Raw genomic sequence first — 22,374 nt, forward strand, 5'->3', positions numbered from 1 at the left:
GAATGAGTAACGATACTTCAACCAAATATCCAGTAAATGAGCTCACAGGTTAATAAATAATGATTGTCTTCCTCTTTTCATATGGTCTATTCGCTCTCTATACGCCAAACTCAATGATGCTATTATATCTCGGATGCTGCGTGGGGCTCGAGACTGGTACTCACGAACTCGCAGGAGGGTTTATACCCGCCCCCGGGTGGCGTCAGAATGTCATTTTTTTCTTGTATGATAGTGTATGTATGTAAATGACCAACTACTGGTGGATGGGTAGCACACTTTCATTCAAATAGTTGCTTGGCAACATTATACAATAGGTCTAAGGACCATACAGATTTTAMAAAAACGGTTTAATTCTTGGCAAACTTTGGAATAGTTATAACATACATACAGCATTTGGAAAGCACATCATTTTACATAACCCCCCCACTAAAACAACCATTATAAAGCTATGTTCAAGACTAATGCAAAAATAGTATATTTTGGTCAATTCTAACTCAATAATAAATCTTATTGATATCTACTAGAGACTGAAACAAGCTGACTACAGACAGCTGAAAGTATACTGTAAAAAACAATGACTGCTGCTAATATTATGATTTACAAGGAGAATACATAACAAATAATTTAATATTATAGATATGTTCTCATCTTTAACCCTCACATGATTACCATTAGGAGCTTGAGGAGAAGCAGAGACCCTCATGTGTGTTTTATAAGTGTCCCAAATTAGACATAAATAAACATATAAAACAACACATTTGRTTTTTTTAAACCGCTATATTCTGGATATATCATTTGGTGAAGTAAACCAGTTACAGGCCCTACATCAACATGGATGGACTGCAAATGCACGTAGTACCCAGAAAGTTCACTAGGTGTCCTACTGGACACATTTAATACAGCCAATGAAGTCATCCTGTGTGACATGAGGCTTTTTGCATGAGCATGAGGCTTTTTGTTTTCTCACTTTACTAACACACAATCTTAAATTGCAGTAGATACATCACTTTGGCTGACAAGAGGCGCATTGAAGCAGGAATGTACTGAGAAAACCAACAAATGAAAGCCGTTTTTTTCTGTGGGGTTTGTAATCTTTGTCAGTACTTCAAAATTAAGGCACCAATTTAATTAATTACCTATTCTTTAATTAGGCCTAGAAGTACTTTAGTTAAAGGCATATCTTGGCATACATCAACACAAGTACATGCTTTGGTTGAACAAAGGCAGGACACAAAATTAAGATAGGCACATTCAGCAAAGGTTTTATGGCCATAAAATAGCAGTGAAAAATCTTTCACTTTCTGACAACTTTGGTCTGTTTATCTGAACGAACAAAACGTTACAAATCCTGTGTAGAACCTTCCATCAATAAATATAATCAATGAGATTCTTGATATTCCATTTCTTGTTTTTGGTAGCTATACTGAACACAAATATAAACACAACATGCAACAATTTCAAAGATTTTCCTGAGCCACAGTTCATATAAGGAAATCAGTCAATTGAAATAAATTCATTAGGCCCTAATCTATGGATTTCACATGACTGGGCAGGGGAGCAGCCATGGGTGGGCCTAGGAGCACATAGGCCCACCCACTTCGGAGCCAGGCTCAACCAATGGGAAGCCAGACCCAGACAATCAGAATTTGTTTTTCCCACAAGAAGGGCTTTATTACAGACAGAAATACRCCACTCCCAGAATATCCCGCAGGTGAAGAAGCCGGATGTGGAGGTCCTGGGCTGGCGTGGTTACATGCGAACTGCGGTTGTGAGGCTGGTTGGACGTACTGCCAAATTCTCGAAAACGACATTGGAGGTTGCTTATGGCAGAGAATTGAATTCTCTGGCAACAGCTCTGGTGGACATTCCTGCAGTTATCATGACAATTGCACACTCCCTCAAAACTTGAGACATCTGTGGCATTGTGTTGTCTGACAACTGCACATTTCAGAGTATCCTTTAATTGTCCTCAGCACAAGGTGCACCTGTGTAATGATCATGCTGTCCAATCAGCTTCTTGATATGACACACTTCTTAGGTGGATGGATTATCTTGACAAAGGCTAAAATGCCCACCAACATGAATGTAAACAAATTTGTGCACAAAATTTGAGAAAAATAAGCTTTTTGTGCGTATAGAACATTTCTGGGATTTCATGAAACACGGGACCAACACTTTACATGTTGCGTTTTATATTTTTGTTCAGTATAAATATAACTGAGTCACATGATGCAGGTTAATGAAAAATACTGATAAGAGAAAAGGTTGATGGAGATTGTGGTGACTATTATTTCAATTTCTCCCTGAAGAACAAACAGACCCTACTGAAGGCAGTTAAAGGACAGCAGCATTCTCCAGATGCAATACAACTGTCTGAGTCTGCTGCCCTGTAATCAAGGCATCATTCTAACACTGCTTAAGTGAGAATCCACTGCAGCACATGTGCTATCATTCTGACTTTCTGAACAATTCCCAAAGTGTTTTATCCAGGCAGGTTACCAGGTCATTGGCGGTGCGAGGCCAGTTTCCATTGTTGTGACACAGTCCATCCCTTACAGTCTCTACCACTACTAGAAAACATTGATGCCTTTAGTGCAAGTTCCAGTCTCTGTGAAAAGATTGTCTGTTGAGCAAGTACATTTTGCAGTCTAAACTGCTTCAGGAAAATCAGGCGATTCAAACAGGAAAATATATAAAAGCATAAAAATACCTTTTCAATAGAAGGTCGATACAAGTTTCTATTAAAGCCTACAGTCTTTGTTTCAGGTGGTGGGGAAAAAGGTATCCAATCCAAAACGTACTGTAGTGTTCATGAAGGGCAGTTATCATCCAAACCAAGCAACTGAGACACCGCCACCTATCTCTCACACACACCCACACTGCTTAGTTGACATGTCCYTGTCCTCCTAGGTCAGCCAGAGGCATGGTGTGCAGCACCTCATCCAGCAGCTGCAGGGCYCGGTGCAGGTGGACCTCCACCCAGCAGGGGGTGTGCTTGATGCTCTGCCGGGGGTAGTCGGGCCCCCAGCCCTTCACAAAGCTGAGCCGCAGGATACACAGCCGCCGCAGGTCGTCCACACCTATCCCGGCTGCCGCCGACAGACCTGGGAGAAGAGAGATTTACTGAGTGATTAAGAGAGCGAAAGAGGGAAAAAAGAAAGAGAGCAAGAGAGAAAGAAAGAGAGTGAGAGAGAAGGACAGAAGCACTCACTGACTGCAGGGGCGATTCCCCCCACACTGCCAGGRCCTGGGATGTTGCCTGCCACTGCTGCAGCCTGTGCTGCTGCTGCAGCCTGGGCCGTGGCTGCCTGCTGCTGCATCTGCCTGTGGCACTGACGCAGGTCAAACACCTTCATGTAGGCCCCAGGGTAGATCTTGTGAACTGCGTCTCCCGGGGCTCGCCCCGCCTCCCGGTCCAGGTAGTAGCTCTGTACGAACACTGCATGGTCGCTAAGGCAACGCATCCACACATCCCCCTCACCACGACACTCTAACTGCACCCCCTTCCCAATGTGCAACCTGTGAAATGGAGATAGGAGTTCACACTAGTGAAGAGAAAATCACAGACACTGGGGATTGTATTTACTTCTATACAGGCGACAAAAACATATTTGCCCTGTGTATTCTGCAACCCAACAAAGTTCTCCAATAGCTAGCGGTTAGGCAAGGTGGGTATATTAGGGGCACGCTGATAGACCTGGCTCTCTCGCTGGCGTCGGTGCGGTGCACGTTGCTGAGCTGGCCCAGACAGAAGCGGTCGCCCCCCGAGGGGTCCACGTATCCGTCCACCGTCACCACGGGGCAGTTAGCCAGGACCTTGAACATCTCCCCAACCTGGATGTCCATCTCAAAGTAGGAGATGGAGCACCAGAACTCTGGACCTGGCAACACACACAGCATGAAATATAATATGAAACATTGCTAAATGGCTGCCATGTGTCCCTCATGTGGGTACTGTACATTGGTGGTGGATGGGGTGAGATGCCCAACACCATGTGTGGGTAAGTGTGTGTGAGTTGGTAAACGTTGTGTGTGTACCTGGATGGTTGGAGACTGGCTGAGGAAAGGCGGGTGCGCTGTGATGTTGCTGAGACCCTTTTAAGAGAAATTAATTAGCAAATATGACAACGCTACCATATACCAATAGTAACAGTCCTGCATTTCTGACAGAAAGATTGATTGACAGGTGATTGACATACAGAAGTGGTTGGGGTGGTGTAGTGGTGGTTGCTGGTGGCCACGCCCATTCTGCTGGGGTCCTACAGGGGTATAGGAGGCCGTGCTGGTGCCTGTCCAGGTCGCTGGAAGATTGTGAAGGAAGAGAACAAACAGAGTTGAAACTGACACCATGGAATTGACACCATCTCTGTGACACTGCCAACCTGGTTTGTTAATAACTCACTGTGATAGGAGCTCTGTGTCTGTGTGTGTTTGGAGCTGCTGCTGTAGTCACTCTGGCTGTGAGGGGTAGGGGGCTGGGGGGGTGGTCCGTGTGTGGGGGTGGTGGGGGGCGGCGTCTGGGGCATGCCCTGGCTCTGGGGAGAGGCGATCTGGAGCAGGCCCTCGCCGTGGCCCCCAGACATGGGCCCCATCATGGAGCTGCTCACTGGAGGAGGGAGATGGGGGAAGAGGAATAAAGGATGGAAATTGTAAGGGATAGAGTTAGACATGAAAGCAAAAGAGTCTAGTTCTTCTCAGCTGAATTGCTTGTACGGTAGTACTTCTTATTACCAGGTTCAGTTTTAGTCGATCTCACCTGGCGGAGAGAGGGGCATGCTGGGGTAGAGGTTGACAGAGGATGGGGCGCGGGGCAGCTCAGGTGGCATCTGCAGAGGGGGGAGGGGCTGGTTGTAGCGCTCGGGCTGGGGGGGCATCCTGGAGGGGAGGTCCATCTCAAAACAGTCATGGATGTACTCCTCTTTGATCAGCCGACCTGGAGGACCTTGTAATGAAGGGAGGGGGGAGAAAGACAGAGAGACGGAGTGGGAGTGGGAGGGAGAGAGAGGGAGGGATGGATAAGGAGAGAAACAGAGAGAAACAGAAAGCAAGAGAGAGAGAGATAGAGATAGACAGAGACAGGCAGAAATCAGGCATGAGTCATGTCATGTTATTATTGTCACACCCTGATCTGTTTCACCTGTCTTTGTGATTGTCTCCACCCCCTTCCAGGTGTCGCCCATCTTCCCCATTATCCCCTGTGTATTTATACCTGTGTTCTCCGTTTGTCTGTTGCCAGTTCGTCTTGTTTGTCAAGTCAACCAGCGTTTTTGTCTCAGCTCCTGCTTTTCCCAGTCTCTCTTTTTCTCGCCCTCCTTGGCTTTGACCCTTGCCTGTCCTGACTCTGGGCCCGCCTGCCTGACCACTCTGCCTGCCCCTGCCCCTGCCTGTGGACCTGTACCTTTTCCCCACCTCTGGTTTATTGACCTCTGCCTACCCTGACCGTGAGCCTGCCTGCCGTCCGGTACCGTTGCCTCACCTCTGGTTTACTGACCCCTGCCTGCCTTGACATGTRTATTGCCTGCCCCTGTTGAATTATTAAACCATTGTTAATTTGACATTGTCTGCATCTGGGTCTTATCTTCATACCTGATAATTATTATATTTTCGATTCATGAATGCATTTTGAATAAATTCCGGAATTTACTGTAATGTAGATCAAATTGATGGATGGTATTTATTGTTGCCTCTATCTGGGAGTGATTTTTGCCCTGTCATGCAGCCTGTGACAGACACCTTGTTGCAATTTGATTGAGGTGTCCTACTTGTAGTGTAGACTAGCTCAGACAGGTATGAATCTGGCTGGTTTAGAAGCTCTGCATTCCATATTTTTCGTCAGATTGCCAAGAGCACATCTACAGTATATCTGTATAGTAGTATTGCCTGTGCACTTTGGGAAATGCGATAAAAACAGATTTGTTAGAATGACTCGCTATTGCGTATTACCATTTTGATGTTTGATGATGCTGAAAATAGTGTTTTCCTCCTCACCTGCATTTTGAATGCTGAGACCAACTTGAGGAGAGGGACAGAAAGTGTAACAAAGTTAGAAACAGCATGGTAGTGCTGAAAAAGCCTGTGACCCAAAGAGCCTGTTAACAACTTCATATTCCCCTTCCCCATTTGTGCTTCTGTTTCATTAGAGGAAGTGAAATTGTGAACAGACGCACCAATGCCTGGCGATACCACTCTCTCGTAGTGGTAGGGGTTGACACACACGTTGTCATACTTGAGGTCAAAGGCAAACTGGCAGAACTTGACGTGCTTCAGTTCATTCTTGTGGAGGTCTGGCCAGCGCCAGAGCCTAGCGTAGATCACATGGGGGAACCCTTTCCTCCCAGCTACCTGGATCGAGAGAGGAGAGAGAATGGAGAATGAGGGCATGGAGGTATTCCTTTCCAACATCCATCCAGGAATTTTAGGGTGATTATTTACAATAGGATGGTGGGTCTCAGAAAGGGAATGGGGGACAGTATGGAGGCTTTGACGGGGTTAGAAATTGAGCATGAAGGGAGTGTAACTGTGGGGAATCTAATTGGAGGGGAACAAGGGAAAGAAACGGAGAGAAAAGACGGGAGAGGGAGAATGAGAAGGAGGAGAGCAAGAGGGAGCTGGTAGACAGGGAGTGGTCGAGGAAACAGGTCATGAATGGAAATTTACATCAATGTTAAACACACTCTCATACACACACACTCTCTCCAGGCACACACTCTGGGTGGGGAGGAATAGCCTTGGAGCCATTAAAACATCCTCAGACTGAGATGAATAGCACAAATAGTGACTATCTGAGTATTTGCTATTGAGGAAGAGTGTGAGTGTGACAAAAGAGGGAGCTGGTATAGGGTTAACTCAACAAGCTGAGCTGGAGAGGAATGACATTGTCTCACCTTTGCTGTGTGTATGTGTGTGTGTGTGTGTGTGTGTGTGTGTGTGTGTGTGTGGTGTGTGTTGTGTGTGTGTGTGTGTGTGTGTGTGTGTGTGTGTGGTGTGTGTGGGTGTGTGTGTGTTGTGTGTGTGTGGTGTGGTGTGTGACAGGCAGAGAGAGAGAGACAGTATTTTGGGATCAACATACCCTTTCTCCACTAACATAAAGAGAAAGCCAAAATGGACTCCGTAAACTTACCTTTTCATTTTTATTATTCTTTCTTCTTGAAAACCAAAGTGACCTTCCTCAGACAAAGAGTCAGAGCTGGCAGAGTGCCAGCCCAATTCCAGCCAGCAGACTGACAAACACACACACAGCCTACAGTCCTGAACAGAGAATAATACAGTACATTCTCATATCTAGTTCTCACACATCACATTAATAAGTGTCACTAACATCCGTATATCCACAGGCAATCTCAATTGTAGAAACTGTTGATGTAAGTCAAAACCTGCATTCAATAATAAACACTTTTCTCTCTCTCTCTCTCTCTCTCTCTCTCTCTCATATAATCACAATCTCACACACACACAGAAAATACTGTGGTATGTCTGAGATTACAAATATACTTCCACAAACTTTAACATTGAAAAACTCCAGGCACAAACACACACGCACGTACGCACACACACACACACACCAGAGACAGACAGGCTTAATTTAACCCTGCCCCTTTCCTGTGTCTCAGACAAAACAACCCGCTCTACCCCTCCAGTACTCCCTCCCTCTCTCTCCCTCACAAGAGCTGGGGGAGGGGAACTCCCTCTGTCTCCTTCTCTCTAATTCCATTGCTCTCTCTGTAAGCAACTTGTGGGTTAGACTTCTACATATTCAATAGTATGTTCATTCTCTAGAAGTTAGCCTATAGGGAGACCTAAACCCCTTGACCTTTTTCTCCTGTTCCTCCTCCCTGAAGTGTGTAAGTAACCCACGTGTTGAATGATTCACTTGTTGAGTTACATTTACATTACATTTAAGTCATTTAGCAGACGCTCTTATCCAGAGCGACTTACAATCTCATCACGGACAACTTAGCTAATTAGTAACTTTTCAACTACTTACTACTATTTTTCTACTTTTTAACTACTTAGCACATTAGCTAACCCTTCCCCTAACCTTAACCCTTTTAGCTAACTCTTCCCCTAAACTTAACCCTAACAGCCACGTAGCTAGAATTCGTAACATATCATAAGTTTAGAAAATTCATAACATATTGTACGTTTTGCAAATTCATAACATATAATACGAATTGTAATTCGTAAAATATCATACGGAATGGCTGATAGACATCCACAAATGAATATATACCATACGAAACGTAACATATCATACTAAATGAAGTGTCTCGGATTTACGTACAGAATAATATGAAATGCTCTGACACCAGGTTGCACACACATGGTATGGGCTTAAAAAAAAGGAAGACACCTGTACCATGTCAGATATAGTGTTGAAATGTATTCAGGTTTGATTTTGCGTCACAATATTACACTTTATATACATCACAGAAGYTGTGATAAAACCGTTTGACATAGAAACACTGGATAATTGCCCAACACGCGTGTCTCTGTGAAATGTCAACGGAGCACTGAGCGTATAACAAGCTTTTTATTTTCAAAGCGTTTTACATTTAATTCATCTTGTGTCATGATAACTTTGCTTTTTGCGACCAGCAGAAACAACTTTGAAGACAACGACCTCAAAATGTAAAATCCTCAAAAGTTGTTACGAGAAACATGCACCGCTATGTCAACAAAGCTCAGTGCTTATTATCGAATGTATTAGGTTACTGTTAATGAAATGTTAGAGAAAGACCCCACTGAACGATTCAAAACATGAATAATCATATTTGTCTTGGTAAAATGTATTTTATAACATAAGGAAGTGAATTTCATCACCAAAGAGTGGGTGGACACCCTAAATTATATAAGCTGGATAGCCAGATCGATAGCTAGCTAGCTAAGTTAGCTAGCTAACAAGCTAGCAACAAWCCAAAACATTGTCAGAAAGTTGCTTTTAGTTCCTGGCTTGCTAGATTTACATATCCTAAATACATTTTTTAACGAATGGGTTTTTTGGTGCAAAACATAAGAGCAGGTAACGTTGCTGCATGCAGACTGACGTTTTGTTTATACTTTTTCATTATGACAAGGACAAGTTTGATGTCTGAGAACAACAATAGAATGTTCATGATTTAACGCGTGCCAAAACAGGTAAGATGATAAGGGACGTTTACTGAGGGGTTGGCGGGACTTTTAAACATACACTATGTATACAAAAGTATGTGGACACACCTTCAAATGAGTGTTTGGCTATTTCAGCCACACCCGTTGCTTACAGGTGTATAAAATCACACAGCCATAGACAAACATTGGCAGTAGAATGGCCTTACTGAAGAGCTCAGTGACTTTCAACGTGTTCAGTTCGTCAAATGCCTGCCCTGCTAGGAGCTGCCCCAGTCAACTGTAAGTGCTGTTATTGTGAAGTGGAAACGTCTAGGAGCAACAACGGCTCAGCCGATGCACAGTGCCAACTGTAAAGTTTGGTGGAGGAGGAATAATGGTCTGGGGCTGTTTTTCATGGTTCGGTCTAGGCCCCTTAGTTCCAGTGAAGGGTAATATTAATTCTACAGCATACAATGACATTCTAGACAGTTCTGTGCTTCCAACTTTGTGGCAACAGTTTGGGGAAGGCCCTTACCTGTTTCAGCATGACAATGCCCCCGTGCACAAAGCGAGGTCATTAGCAGAAATGGTTTGCCGAGATCGGTGTGGAAAAACGTCACTGGCCTGCACAGAGCCCTGACCATAAACCCCGTCGAACACCTTTGGGATGCATTGGAACGCCGACTGCGAGCCAGGCCTAATCGCCCAACATCAGTGCCTGACCTCACTAATGCTCTTGAGGCTGAATGGAAGCAAGTGGAACGCCGACTGCGAGCCAGGCCTAATCGCCCAACATCAGTGCCTGACCTCACTAATGCTCTTGAGGCTGAATGGAAGCAAGTCCCCGTAGCAATGTTCCAGTGGGAAAGCCTTCCCGGAAGAGTAGAGGCTGTTATAGCAGCGAAGGGGGAACCAACTCCATTTTAATGTCCATGATTTTGGAATGAGATGTTCGACAAGCAGATGTCCACCTACTTTTGGTCATTGTAGTTATTACCACAATCATGACTGGCTGAAATAAAAGTATAGGCTTTGTTGCTGCAGTACCTGAAAGGTGTATTAGTCAGTCATCAAAAGCGACCAGCTATTGGTCTCTAAGTTGACAGAGTCTTTGTGCCATACCACAATAACAATTCATCAGTGAATAATTAATTATGAGAGCCACTGATTTCATAAACAGTCCCTCTATAATCAGTGATACCATAACCGGCCTAGGCCTCATTCAATCCAACATAACAGTAGCCTACCTGCAGGCGTCCATCAAGCGTCCTCTGGATGGTGACACACTTGCTGGGGGACTCCGTTAGTGGTGATGCGGTGATGAGCGAGTCCAGCTCATCCTTCTTCTCCTTCAGCTTCTTTACCAGGCTCTCTATGGCACGCTTGGCAAAGCCCTCGTTCTCACCGCCCCTGTCGGTGGCACATGAGGCTGTGCACGATGCTCAGGCAGGCATCGTTACTGTTGGGGGGTTCACTGACATTCCCTGGGTTGAGGGGGTTGGAGAGGAGGAGGTAGAGACCACTATGGTGAAGCAACAAATGCAATTGATTTATTTGATTGTTGTTTGATCACTGACACAACACTGAAGTCTGGACCTGAGATGGTACTTTAGATCAAGGTTCAAGTCATAGGCTATCAGCAACCAAGGTCCTATAACAATCCAATAACAACTTTACCAGTATTAACAACACAAAATGTATGGGACTTTTACAGAGCAGAAGATACAAAGCAGGCCATGTAAACACAGAATTGAGTAGGCCAAAATGACTTTATGCCTAATAAGGTATTTACTACTATTTTGAAAATACATTACATTAACCTAAAGAAAATTGACATTCTTATGATCCATGTGAAGTGTAGCGCGGCAGGTTAGCCTAGCGGTTAAGAGCGATGGCCAGTAACCAAACGGGCACTGGATTGATCCCAAGCCGACAGTGAAACATCTGTCGATGTGCCCTTGAGCAAGGCACTTAACCCTAACTGCTCTTGTAAGTCGCTCTGGATAAGAGTCTGCTAAATGATGTAAATGTAGGTGACTGAGTGTGACATATGTTGTTTACCAACATCCCTCCATGTGTGTCATACTATGGATGAAGTTGAACTTGTTTTGCTTTGCACAACTAGTCTGAAAAAACAATAATGCAGAAAATGTGTGATTTCCTAAAGTAGGCTATATACAAATCCACTTTGATAACAATAATATAACTTTAATAAACTATAATAAACATACATGCTCCACTCAAGAAATTCTAGAGCATTTAGGAGGTCAAAGGTAATTTGTTTACATCTTTACAAAAGCATGTAGGCCTACTGGGGGAAAACACAATCACCTCTACAAGCAAAGCAACTATGTGTAGGCTACTTGTAGGCTACAGTGTACACAGTACTTTGACAGAGGATAAACACATTGACTTGAGAGTAGTTGGATGGGGGGGGGGGGGCGTCTGTCTTGCTGTCTTGTCTCACTCACTAACTGTAGGCTATAGGTCTGTCAACAATCCATGGACTCAGGGGACTTGGTTTTGGTCAGCTAAAAAATCCCTATGGGAATAATCAATACCAAAATTTAGTTTACTTACAAATCAACAGGAGAACTGGACAAATATGTAGAGGGAGCTCTGAAGCAYTATTCCAAATGTATTTCCCCCTTTACCCCTCTCTCTGTTGAGCTGTCTGTCTGGACTATTGTCAGTCTATCACCCTCTCTCGCTCCCTTCGTTCATCCTGCTGCTCCCTCGGCTCTTCTCTAGTTTGCTTGCAATAACAAAAGGGGGAGAGAGAGAACATCGTACGCGTGAGTTGTCTCGGGCAAAAATTGGAGCCAATCGCTGCGCCCGTTTCATTCCAGACGGTGGGGCTCTCCGCCAACTATGACGCTGCTCTCTTACAGCTAACAGCCAGCCACCGGGGGCTGATGTCTGTCTGGGTTGCTTGTTGATTGACAGGTCTGTGCGGCTGATTTTTTTTTTAAAGTGGCGCCGGTGAGATTACCCCGCCCATTCTCGCTCCCCTCTCCTCCCACCAACTCCAGTGGATCTCCTCTCTGTGTAGAAAAACGCAGTGCCTGTGGGACCAAACTCTGGACGCCGTTTCCCGATAGCTAAACAACCGTGTGTAGAATTACATTTTTAACAAACACTACGGATTGCGGCACAGAACAAATGAAGTGTAACTAAAACTACTGATTGCAGCACCCAAATAAAAAAACTCAGTTAACAGGACAAACATAGGTACAAGGTAAGCATTAACGAATGGACATTTTTCAAGTATCGACTGAGTGACTCGATGGTACACTCCGCCAACACRCATCGCAATTATTAAAATTAACATAATTTTATCGGTAAATTATGCAACTGAAATTTGACTTAACCCAACCACTCCAAAAAGACACACACAATTTATAAAGCTTTRAAATMTTTCCAGTTGCTGGCTCGCCTCTAACCGCTAGGCTACCTACCACCCTGTATGACCAACAAACCCATATGGTTTTCTTAACTACCCAGAGGTGGTACAGGGACAAGTACTCTTGTGAATTTCAATGATGTTGTCTGTCCATCAGATCGTGCGGTGTGGTCCTGAATCCTCTACCTGATTCCAGGTTACAAAGGACTTGTCATTGACGGCCATTTCCGCTGGAGGGCAACTGCCAGATAGCAGTACAGTATAGGCATATGTCGTAAGTATGGACCCATCACCTGTAGGTGTTTGTTTTCTGTATATCAATGGCTCTGCATCTTATGGTCTGTTGCTGCTCCCTAGTGGCTAGTCCTGCCAGTACCACGGAGATCGTGTGTGTTTTCTGATCAAATTGCGATTTTAAAAAAAGTATTAGGTCTGAATCACATTTGTATGTAATGGAAAGACTGAAAACCAGCAGACACTCAAGCCTAGAGTAGTTGACTTTGCTAACAGCCTGTTTAGCTGCTTTGGGCAGACTGCACTAACAGCTGAGTAAGGTGAGTGAGTGTCATGAGGTGTGGCCTTACGGTCTTATGGGGGGGTGATAAGTGCCAGAATTAAACCTAGACAACCGTACCACCATGTGGCTGTCGCCTACCATTTAACGTCTGATTGACATGACATGATACCAACACCTTACTAACGTCTACGTGTTAATGAAAGTCATAAGGTGCATAGTTTATATTTATATTAATTAAATCTCAACCATAAATGTTAGAAATTTTTCCCGTGCAAGCCGACATTCGGATGTATCCACCTTGAGCTATAGTGTAGCCTACGGCTTGTGTATTTCATGTTATTGCTAATGAAAATATTATGGTAATCTATAGGTCTGTCTTTCCCTCAACACCTCATGGAATGGTATGTTATCTTATCTCGCTGTATACAGATCTAAATGTTGTTAGCCAATCACAGACTGTGTTGTTACCAGTTCCCAGTATCAGACAACCAATAAGAGTTGTCAGTGGCTTTCAGTCAAATAGAGGAGTTCATAGGCATTCCCAAAAGGTCCGTGCTATTCGTGTTCCATACCTCAATCAAGTATAAATGTAAAATAGTTGCTAGTTAAGGATTATAGTTTAGTGTTCAATTTAGGGGCGTAACAAGGAATCTGGATAGCTGGATATCTGGATAGAATCTGGATAGCAGTGACCGTTCATAGAGTGAGAGACGGGCACGATATTTGAGAGCWCGGCCGCGACACAGACATACATTTTTTTACAAGCGGCAGATGCGATTTTTCGAGAGTGTCTGCCCCAGATAGTTTCCGTGGAGACGATGAAAATAATTACCAAAATGTCCTTGATCTGATCTGAGGAGTAAATACGCAATATTTAAGTTGTGATATTGTTAGGAAATATTTAGTCCTACTGTGTTGATAATTACTTTTTGTTGATAACGAGTTGTACGAAAGACTATTGAGAGTAAATATTAGTTCATCATAGGAGAGCTGTAGTTCCGGTGATGTGGAGCAGAGATCTCTAGGCGATCTCTAACTAAGGAGAAGGAAGTAACTAGAGAAAGTACACAAGCCTTCTTCGCTCCCCTCGGACCGCTCAAAGATAGCGTACATTATTACGCTGATGTCCGGGAGGACACMCGCCTGGGCCACGGCGGTGTGGGAGCGACAATCCGCCGTCTGCCTCAGTTTGGAGGTATTCGTGGCGGAGGTGAGAAAAGTTTGAGGCTCCYGTGTCTGGGAGAGAGGCTGCCCGGAAGTTGCTTCAGCAGAACCTCCTCAGTGTGGCAGACTATGCAGTGGATTTCCGCACACTAGCAGCGGAGGGTGCCTGGAACCCGGAAGCGCTGTTCGACACGTTCCTGCACGGACTATCGGAGGAAGTAAAGGACGAYCTTGCAGCCCGGGAACTACCGACGGATCTCGACTCACTACGGGCTACGGGAACGTAGGAGGGAGAAGAGGTCTGATTGTGGTCCCAATCGCTCACTCAAGGATCCCACCTTTCATCTGATGAACGCCGGAAGTCCCCGGCGTCTTCGTCCCCAAGAGGATCTGAGGTTACCCGAGTTCCTCCAAGAGCCTCCGAAGACTGCCGATTTGCCCCTTCCCGAGCCGATGCAGCTCGGCAGGGCTAGGCTGTCTCCAGCCGAACGTGTACGCAGACTTAACACCCAGAGCTGTCTGTATTGCGGTACTGACGGTAATTATGTGTCTACCTTTCCCTTCAAGAGACCTAGCTCATTGGTAGGAATGAGTACTCTGGTGGGTCTTAAGGATAATGTTGCTTCTCCCCCTACTCGCCCCCCTCTCCATGCCACCCTGCTGTGGGGCGACCAGTCCAAGTCTCTCCAGATACTCATCGACTCAGGGGCCGATATGAGTCTTATGGACGTTACCCTGGCGTCCGAGCTGGGCATCCCCACTCAACCCCTCTCCATTCCCATGGATGTTAGAGTGCTGGACAGGCGCTCTATAGGCCAGGTCCCCCATCATACCACCCCCATCAACCTACGAGTGTCGGGGAACCACAGCGAGACGATCCAATTCCTGCTAATTGAGTCTCCYCAGGTTCCTGTGGTATTGGATTATCTTGGCTCCAGCAATACAATCCCTCGATCTACTCGTCTACTGATGCCATTGTGGGCTGGAGCCCGTTCTGCCACACCCATTGCCTAAAATCAGCTCTGCCTGCCCTGGGACATCGTCTTGTGGGCTTGGAAATTGCCCCGAACTACTCCGCCATTCCCGCAGAGTACCAGGACCTCCGGGATGGGTTCAGTAAGGCCCGGGCCACTTCGGTCCACATCACTGATCGGTACCCAAGGAGGTTAAGCCGGATGCGCTGGCACGCCGCTATAGCCCCGCGACTGCATCCCCGGAAGCCGAGACCTTTCCCCCCTGCTCCAAAATCAATAGCCTCTGTGCTGTTCGTCCTCTGTTGCTCCGTACCCTCTGTATACTTCCTCCTTTTCATGAGTCTAGATCTAAACCCATGTCTCAGAGCCCTTTGTCTCCTGTCTCCTGTTTTGACCCTTGCCTGTCATGACTCTGAGCCTGCCTGCCGTCCTGTGCCTTTGCCCCTACTCTGGATTACCGACCTCTGCCTGACCTGGGCCTGCCTGCCATCCTGTACCTTGGCGCCACTACTCTGGATTATCGACCCCTGCCTGCCTTGACCTGTCGTTTGCCTGCCCCTGTTGTTGCAATAAACATTGTTACTTCAACACTGTCTGCACTTGGGTCTTACCTGATATACTGTATATATTATGTGGGTATTTTGTTAGCAATGAGCCTTGTGGATGTAGCTATATACATTCAAGTTCATGCAGTTGTGTGAGGATGATGGTGCTGCTTGGTAGGGTTGTGTAGTTGCACTCCTCTGATCATTCATTAGTGAAGTCACAGCCATGTTAGGTTGTATTACTCTGTGCAGCAGAACCTATTGTAGCCATATTATTTAGAGCTTATGTAAATGGAGGTTGTATTAAGTTTATACCTGCCATTTACTATTGTATTTAAATTCCCCCTTTTCAGAACCACACACACTCTTGGTTAACACAATTGTCAAGCCATACGCTGTACTGTTCCTGCTSTATGTGAATCAGCGTCATTAAACTACCTCAACTGGAATTCTGTGTAATGTTGTGAATTGTTAGATACTARTGAACTGTTAGGGCTAGGAACACAAGCATTTCTCTACACCCGCAATAACATCTGCTAAATATGTGTATGTGACCAATAAAATTTGATTTGATTTGAATCCTACTTGTCTGTCATCTGCGCCCTTACAAGCACCTGGGAGAGAACACATAGTGATCAACTACACAAGTTGATAACGTATTGTCGAAAGCACGTATGCAATATTATTTACGGTGTCGATAGGGGAGTAGGCTAATGTACAATAATAAAGTAAGTTGATGTGCTAGTATTATTTATTTCATGGATTAATTAAATTGTAAATGAAAATATACACATGGTGCTATATATACAGTTGAAGTCGGAAGTTTACATACACCTTAGCCAAATACATTTAAACTCAGTTTTTCACAATTCCTGACATTTAATCCTCGTAAAAATGCCCTGTCTTAGGTCAGTTAGGATCACCACTTTATTTTAAGAATGTGAAATGTCAGAATAATAGTAGAGAGAATGATTTTATTTCAGCTTTATTTTTTTCATCATATTCCAGTGGTCAGAAGTTTACATACACTCAATTAGTATTTGGTAGCATTGCCTTTAAATTGTTTAACTTGGGTCAAATGTTTCGGGTAGCCTTCCACAAGCTTCCACAAATGTTGGTGTAATTTTGGCCCATTTGTCCTGACAGAGCTGGTGTAACGAGTCAGGTTTGTAGGCCTCCTTGCGCACTCACGCTTTTTCAGTCCTCCCCACAAATTGTCTATGGGATTGAGGTCAGGGCTTTGTGATGGCTACTCCAATACCTTGACTTTGTTGTCCTTAAGCCATTTTGCCACAACTTTGGAAGTATGCTTGGGGTCATTGTCCATTTGGAAGACCCATTTGCGACCAAGCTTTAACTTCCTGACTGATGTCTTGAGATGTTGCTTCAATATATCCAGATAATTTTCCTCCCTCATGATGCCATCTATTTTGTGAAGTGCATCAGTCCCTCCTGCAGCAAAGCACCCACACAACATGATGCTCCACCCCCGTGCTTCACAGTTGGGATGGTGTTCTTCGGCGTGCAAGCCTCCCACTTTTCCTCCAAACATAATGATGGCCATTATGGCCAAACAGTTCTATTTTTGTTTCATCAGACCAGAGGACATTTCTCCAAAAGTATGATCTTTGTCCCCATGTGCAGTTGCAAACTGTAGTCCTGGCTTTTTTATGGTGGTTTTGGAGCAGTGGCTTCTTCCTTGCTGAGCGGCCTTTCACGTTATGTCGATATAGGACTCGTTTTACTGTGGATATAGATACTTTTATACCTGTTTCCTCCAGCATCTTCACAAGGTCCTTTGCTGTTGTTCTGTGATTCATTTGCACTTTTCACACCAAAGTACATTAATCTCTAGGAGACAGAACGCGCCTCCTTCCTGAGCGGTTTGACGGCTGCGTGGTCCCATGGTGTTTATACTTGCGTACTATTGTTTGTACAGATGCGCGTGGTACCTTCAGGCATTTGGAAATTGCTCCCAAGGATCAACCAGACTTGTGGAGGTCTGCAATAGATTTTCTGAGGTCTTGGCTGATTTCTTTTGATTTTCCCATGATGTCAAGCAAAGAGGCACTGAGTTTGAAGGTAGGTCATCCACAGGTACACCTCCAATTGACTTAAATGATGTCAATTCGCCTATCAGAAGCTTCTAAAGCCATGGAATTTTCCACGCTGTTTAAAGGCACAGTCAACTTAGTGTATGTAAACTTCTGACCCACTGGAATTGTGATACAGTGAATTATAAGTGTATGGAAACAATTGTTGGAAAAATGACTTGTCATGCACAAAGTAGATGTCCTAACCGACTTGCCAAAACTATACTTTGTTAACAAGAAATTTGTGGAGCGGTTGAAAAACGAGTTTTAATGACTCCAACCTAAGTGTATGTAAACTTCCGACTTCAACTATGTATGTAAATATGTGATGTCACGATAAAATATGTTAGTGTTAATATTTGTACAAAAATAGCATTTAACAGTTCGCTACTTGATGCTAACGAAATTTAGCTTGGCTAAACGCTAACATTAGTTAGCTCTAGGCTAGTTGGTTTCAGTCATTGTTACATGTTAGTGGTTAATAATGTAATGGTTGTAGCATTGTTTCACATAGGCCTCCAGTAATGTATAGTTATTTTCTCTCAAATGACACTGATAGTATAGTGAGTTATATATAATGTGTAGATGTATGGTGACTCCAGGTTTGGATGAGCAGACCAACCAGACCCTCAAGACTGGCAAATCCCTTGAAGGGTACCAGGAATGGTGGGAGGACCACCTGAAGGTAATTATCTTTGCACACAACAGCAGCGTCCAGGCCTCCATAGTACTCACCCTATCACCTGATGTAAGGACGGGAGCCGCAGCTGTTTACTAATGTAAACAATGTAGTTGTATAACCAATTATTCCATATAATGTAGTATAAAATCTGTATGATCGACTTAGTGTTTGTCTTTTGTTATTTTTGTATAACGTGCTTTGAGATCACAGAAACTCCACCTGATGTGGTGGAAGTTYTCGAACCAGATCAGAACTCCTTCAGGCACGGGCTGAGAAGGATGTGGAGGAAAGAAAGAGCAAGAAAACTATCATACTGGGCACATAATATGCAATACAAACACTCAGAACAAAGAGAGCAGCAGTGCCTGGACTTTGCAGTCTCTATCTTTGAGTCCCCCTTCYAAGACTGACTGCCTGTTGAGAACAAGTGACAGGCAGAACCTCCCATCCACACAGCACGCACCTCCTCTATTCCACACGCCATAATTGTCTATGATTGCCATGTGAGTGTACAAAGAATCTGTGAAAGTCAATTGACACACATGTACCAAAAGAATCCCTTAAATATTGGCAGATTGGTTTTCACAGCTGTTTCACAAGGTGTTCATTATTGTAAATTGTAAGGTATCCGTTGATGGTATTTGTTAGTTCAACATTATGCATTGGTGTATCCTAGGACCTACGATAGATATATATTCAACCACAAGGGTGTACTAAAAACATATTTAAATCATAATTGAGGACTACTGAAATAATATTATTTCAGTGTAGATAAGGGAAGGCCAGTTTTAAATGAAAACATGTCAGCCAGACAAGCCAGTGTACGAATCAAATGTATATGCATATGAATGTAGTGGAAATTACCTGACTTTGTGATCTGTAAGGCAAGTAACAATGTGTGTGGGGGTGGCATCGAAATTATATAAAAAATGTTTTTATATCATGCCTGTTTATTCATAAAAAGCGGAAGATGGTAAATAACATTAATCGCAATGGTTAGCCTATGCAAATTAATAGGACTACATTTAGCCTAATTGGGAACAAATATAACATGGGGAAAAGTCAGGATCCTAGTCAAGCTTTTGTTTGTCAAATCCAGATTAAATATAGGTCTTAATGTGTATCAAATCTGTAGGCAATTTTGGGCTAAATCAATGACAAACAGCTGAAATGTTCAGGCTTCGTGATCTGTGATCAAAACAGCCTGGGGTGTTTTCGGTTCCGTTTAGGCTAAGGTTATGCGTAAGAATGCAATTGCACTGAAATGAATAGCCTGATTCAATGTGATTCTCAGAAAAGTGTTTATCTGTTAAGCTGAGGCTGAGCAAGACCTACGATAGGCTAGTAGACTATGCAGAYATAATCGTGGAGTTAATCATTGTTACAGCCTAGATCACATTATATAATCTGGACCGTTGTTTTTTCTAAGGCTAAACAAACAAGGGGTAGCATATGCTTTTTTTTCATCTCTATAACAAGGGTTTGGCCTATATCCTCACATACCCCCTCAATTCAAGCCCTGCTTTTAACCATAAAACATCTCCACAGAAATGTATAGCCTAAGGATTGCATGGTGACAGTGATTGTGTCTGTTAAATTGTTCAACTTGTGGTAAACTGGGAACTCTGGGGGGGAAAAACAAGGTTGAATCATGACCTCAGTGATTTTTAGGTTGGAATTCCAAGTTGGATGACCATTCAAACATTTTGTCCCAGTTTGAGCTCGTTTTTTTCAGAGTTCCCAGTTGTCTTGAATATACAGTCGTGGCCGATAGTTTTGAGAATGACACAAATGTTAATTTTCACAAAGTCTGCTGCCTCAGTGTCTTTAGATATTTTTGTCAGATGTTACTTTGGAATACTGACGTATAATTACAAGCATTTCATAAGTGTCAAAGGCTTTTATTGACAATTACATGAAGTTGATGCAAAGAGTCAATATTTGCCGTGTTGAGCCTTCTTTTTCAAGACCTCTGCAATCTGCCCTGGCATGCTGTCAATTAACTTCTGGGCCACATCCTGGCTGATGGCAGCCCATTCTTGCATAACCAATGCTTGGATTTTGTCAGAATTTGTCGGTTTTTGTTTGTCCACCCGCCTCTTGAGGATTGACCACAAGTTCTCAATGGGGTTAAGGTCTGGGGAGTTTCCTAGCCATGGACCCAAAATATCAATGTTTTGTTCCCCGAGCCACTTAGTTATCACTTTTGCCTTATGGCAAGGTGCTCCATCATACGGGAAAAGGTATTGTTCGTCACCAAACTGTTCCTGGATGGTTGGGAGAAGTTGCTCTCGGAGGATGTGTTGGTACCATTCTTTATTCATGGCTGTGTTCTTAGGCAAAATTGTGAGTGAGCCCACTCCCTTGGCTGAGAAGCAACCCCACACATGTCTGTTATCCACATATTTTAGTGCTGTCTCTTATACACATCTAGATGTGTATAAGAGACAGGTCCTCAGCAGTCCAATACCTGTACCTTTTGCAGAATATCAGTCTGTCCCTGATGTTTTTCCTGGAGAGAAGTGGTTTCTTTGCTGCCCTTCTTGACACCAGGCCATCCTCCAAAAGTCTTGGCCTCACTGTGCATGCAGATGCACTCACACCTGCCTGCTGCCATTCCTGAGCAAGCTCTGTACTGGTGGTYCCCTGATCCCGCAGCTGAATCAACTTTAGGAGACGGTCCTGGCGCTTGCTAGACTTTCTTGGGCGCCCCGAAGCCTTCTTCACAACTATTGAACCGCTCTCCTAGAAGTTCTTGATGATCCGATAAATGGTTGATTTAGGTGCAATCTTACTGGCAGCAATAGCCTTGCCTGTGAAGCCCTTTTTGTGCAAAGCAATGATGACGGCACGTGTTTCCTTGCAGGTAACCATGGTTGACAGAGGAAGAACAATGATTCCAAGCACCACCCTCCTTTTGAAGCTTCCAGTCTGTTATTCGAACTCAATCAGCATGACAGTGTTTTGTGGCAGGGCTGAAATGGAGTGGAAATGTTTTTGGGGGATTCAGTTCATTTGCATGGCAAAGAGGGACTTTGCAATTAATTGCAATTCATCTGATCACTCTTCATAACATTCTGGAGTATATGCAAACTGCCATCATACAAACTGAGGCAGCAGACTTTGTGAAACTTAATATTTGTGTCATTCTCAAAACTTTTGGCCACGACTGTACTGATGTCGGAAGTCAGAGATTGACAACTTTTGAGTTGTTTTGAATGTGCCACTTGAGACCTAGGCTACCTCTTATTTCTGAATAGGGCTACCTCCAACAAAGAAGCCCTTGTGTCCATATTGATTTGAGAAATATGCATATCTACAGTGCACAGTAATGGTGGCTGGCTGCAAATCAACTAGCCTAATAATATTTRTATTGAAGTGATATGCCTATTTTAGCTAAATAGACAAATGAAATTGATTAGATTACTCTGGCAATTAATTTTTTTGTTGTTGCAATTATTATWATWAAWTTTTTTTGCATGGTGAGATATTTAATAATAAACTAAACACACTTAAACTAACACATGATGCGTAAGTGTCACGTGTACACAACGTGAAAGCATGATGTACAGGTAGATGTCYTGTAGACGTTTTTAAGGCATTCATGGTGAGCTCTTTCATAGTAAACTTACAGGCAAACTGACACTTGACGTGTCAGTGCCACGTTACGCGACGTGAACACTACGTCTACATGACATGTATGTGTCACGTGACATGAACATGACTGGAACGCGTCAGCAGTTTGACGCCTTAGAAAAAAACTTGTCTCCATTGACAGTGCATGTTAATTCATGCCGGTATTTAATGGCGCTAGGAAGTGGTTAGGTGACTTGGTGAGAGGTATCAGTAGCTTCACGAGGCTTAATTCTGGCACATAGGTCTAATTCCTGCCCAACTAAATGCGCAGGC

At 43.9% G+C, this 22,374-nt stretch overlaps 1 protein-coding gene and 1 long non-coding RNA gene across 2 annotated transcripts; one reads left to right on the top strand and one right to left on the bottom strand.

Annotated features, from left to right (window-relative positions):
- Positions 1-330: 330 nt before the first annotated feature.
- On the bottom strand, positions 331-6,225 carry LOC111958651 (mothers against decapentaplegic homolog 4-like). The gene is made up of 9 exons (XM_070437276.1): positions 6,168-6,225; positions 5,989-6,012; positions 4,757-4,942; positions 4,403-4,606; positions 4,200-4,301; positions 4,039-4,095; positions 3,698-3,881; positions 3,212-3,519; positions 331-3,104 (listed from the first exon to the last, which is right to left on the bottom strand). The coding sequence occupies exons 3-9, from the start codon at positions 4,890-4,892 to the stop codon at positions 2,884-2,886; spliced, it is 1,212 nt and encodes a 403-aa protein (XP_070293377.1). The 5' UTR covers positions 4,893-4,942; positions 5,989-6,012; positions 6,168-6,225; the 3' UTR covers positions 331-2,883.
- Positions 6,226-11,976: 5,751 nt separating this feature from the next.
- On the top strand, positions 11,977-20,824 carry LOC139023682 (uncharacterized). Its single transcript, XR_011474827.1, has 3 exons — positions 11,977-12,325; positions 12,648-12,764; positions 18,386-20,824. It is a non-coding gene; the product is annotated as an uncharacterized lncRNA (long non-coding RNA).
- The last annotated feature ends 1,550 nt before the right edge of the window (positions 20,825-22,374 follow it).

The sequence above is a fragment of the Salvelinus sp. IW2-2015 genome, linkage group LG35 (assembly GCF_002910315.2).
Source record: "Salvelinus sp. IW2-2015 linkage group LG35, ASM291031v2, whole genome shotgun sequence".
Classification (NCBI taxonomy): Eukaryota; Metazoa; Chordata; class Actinopteri; order Salmoniformes; family Salmonidae; genus Salvelinus; species Salvelinus sp. IW2-2015.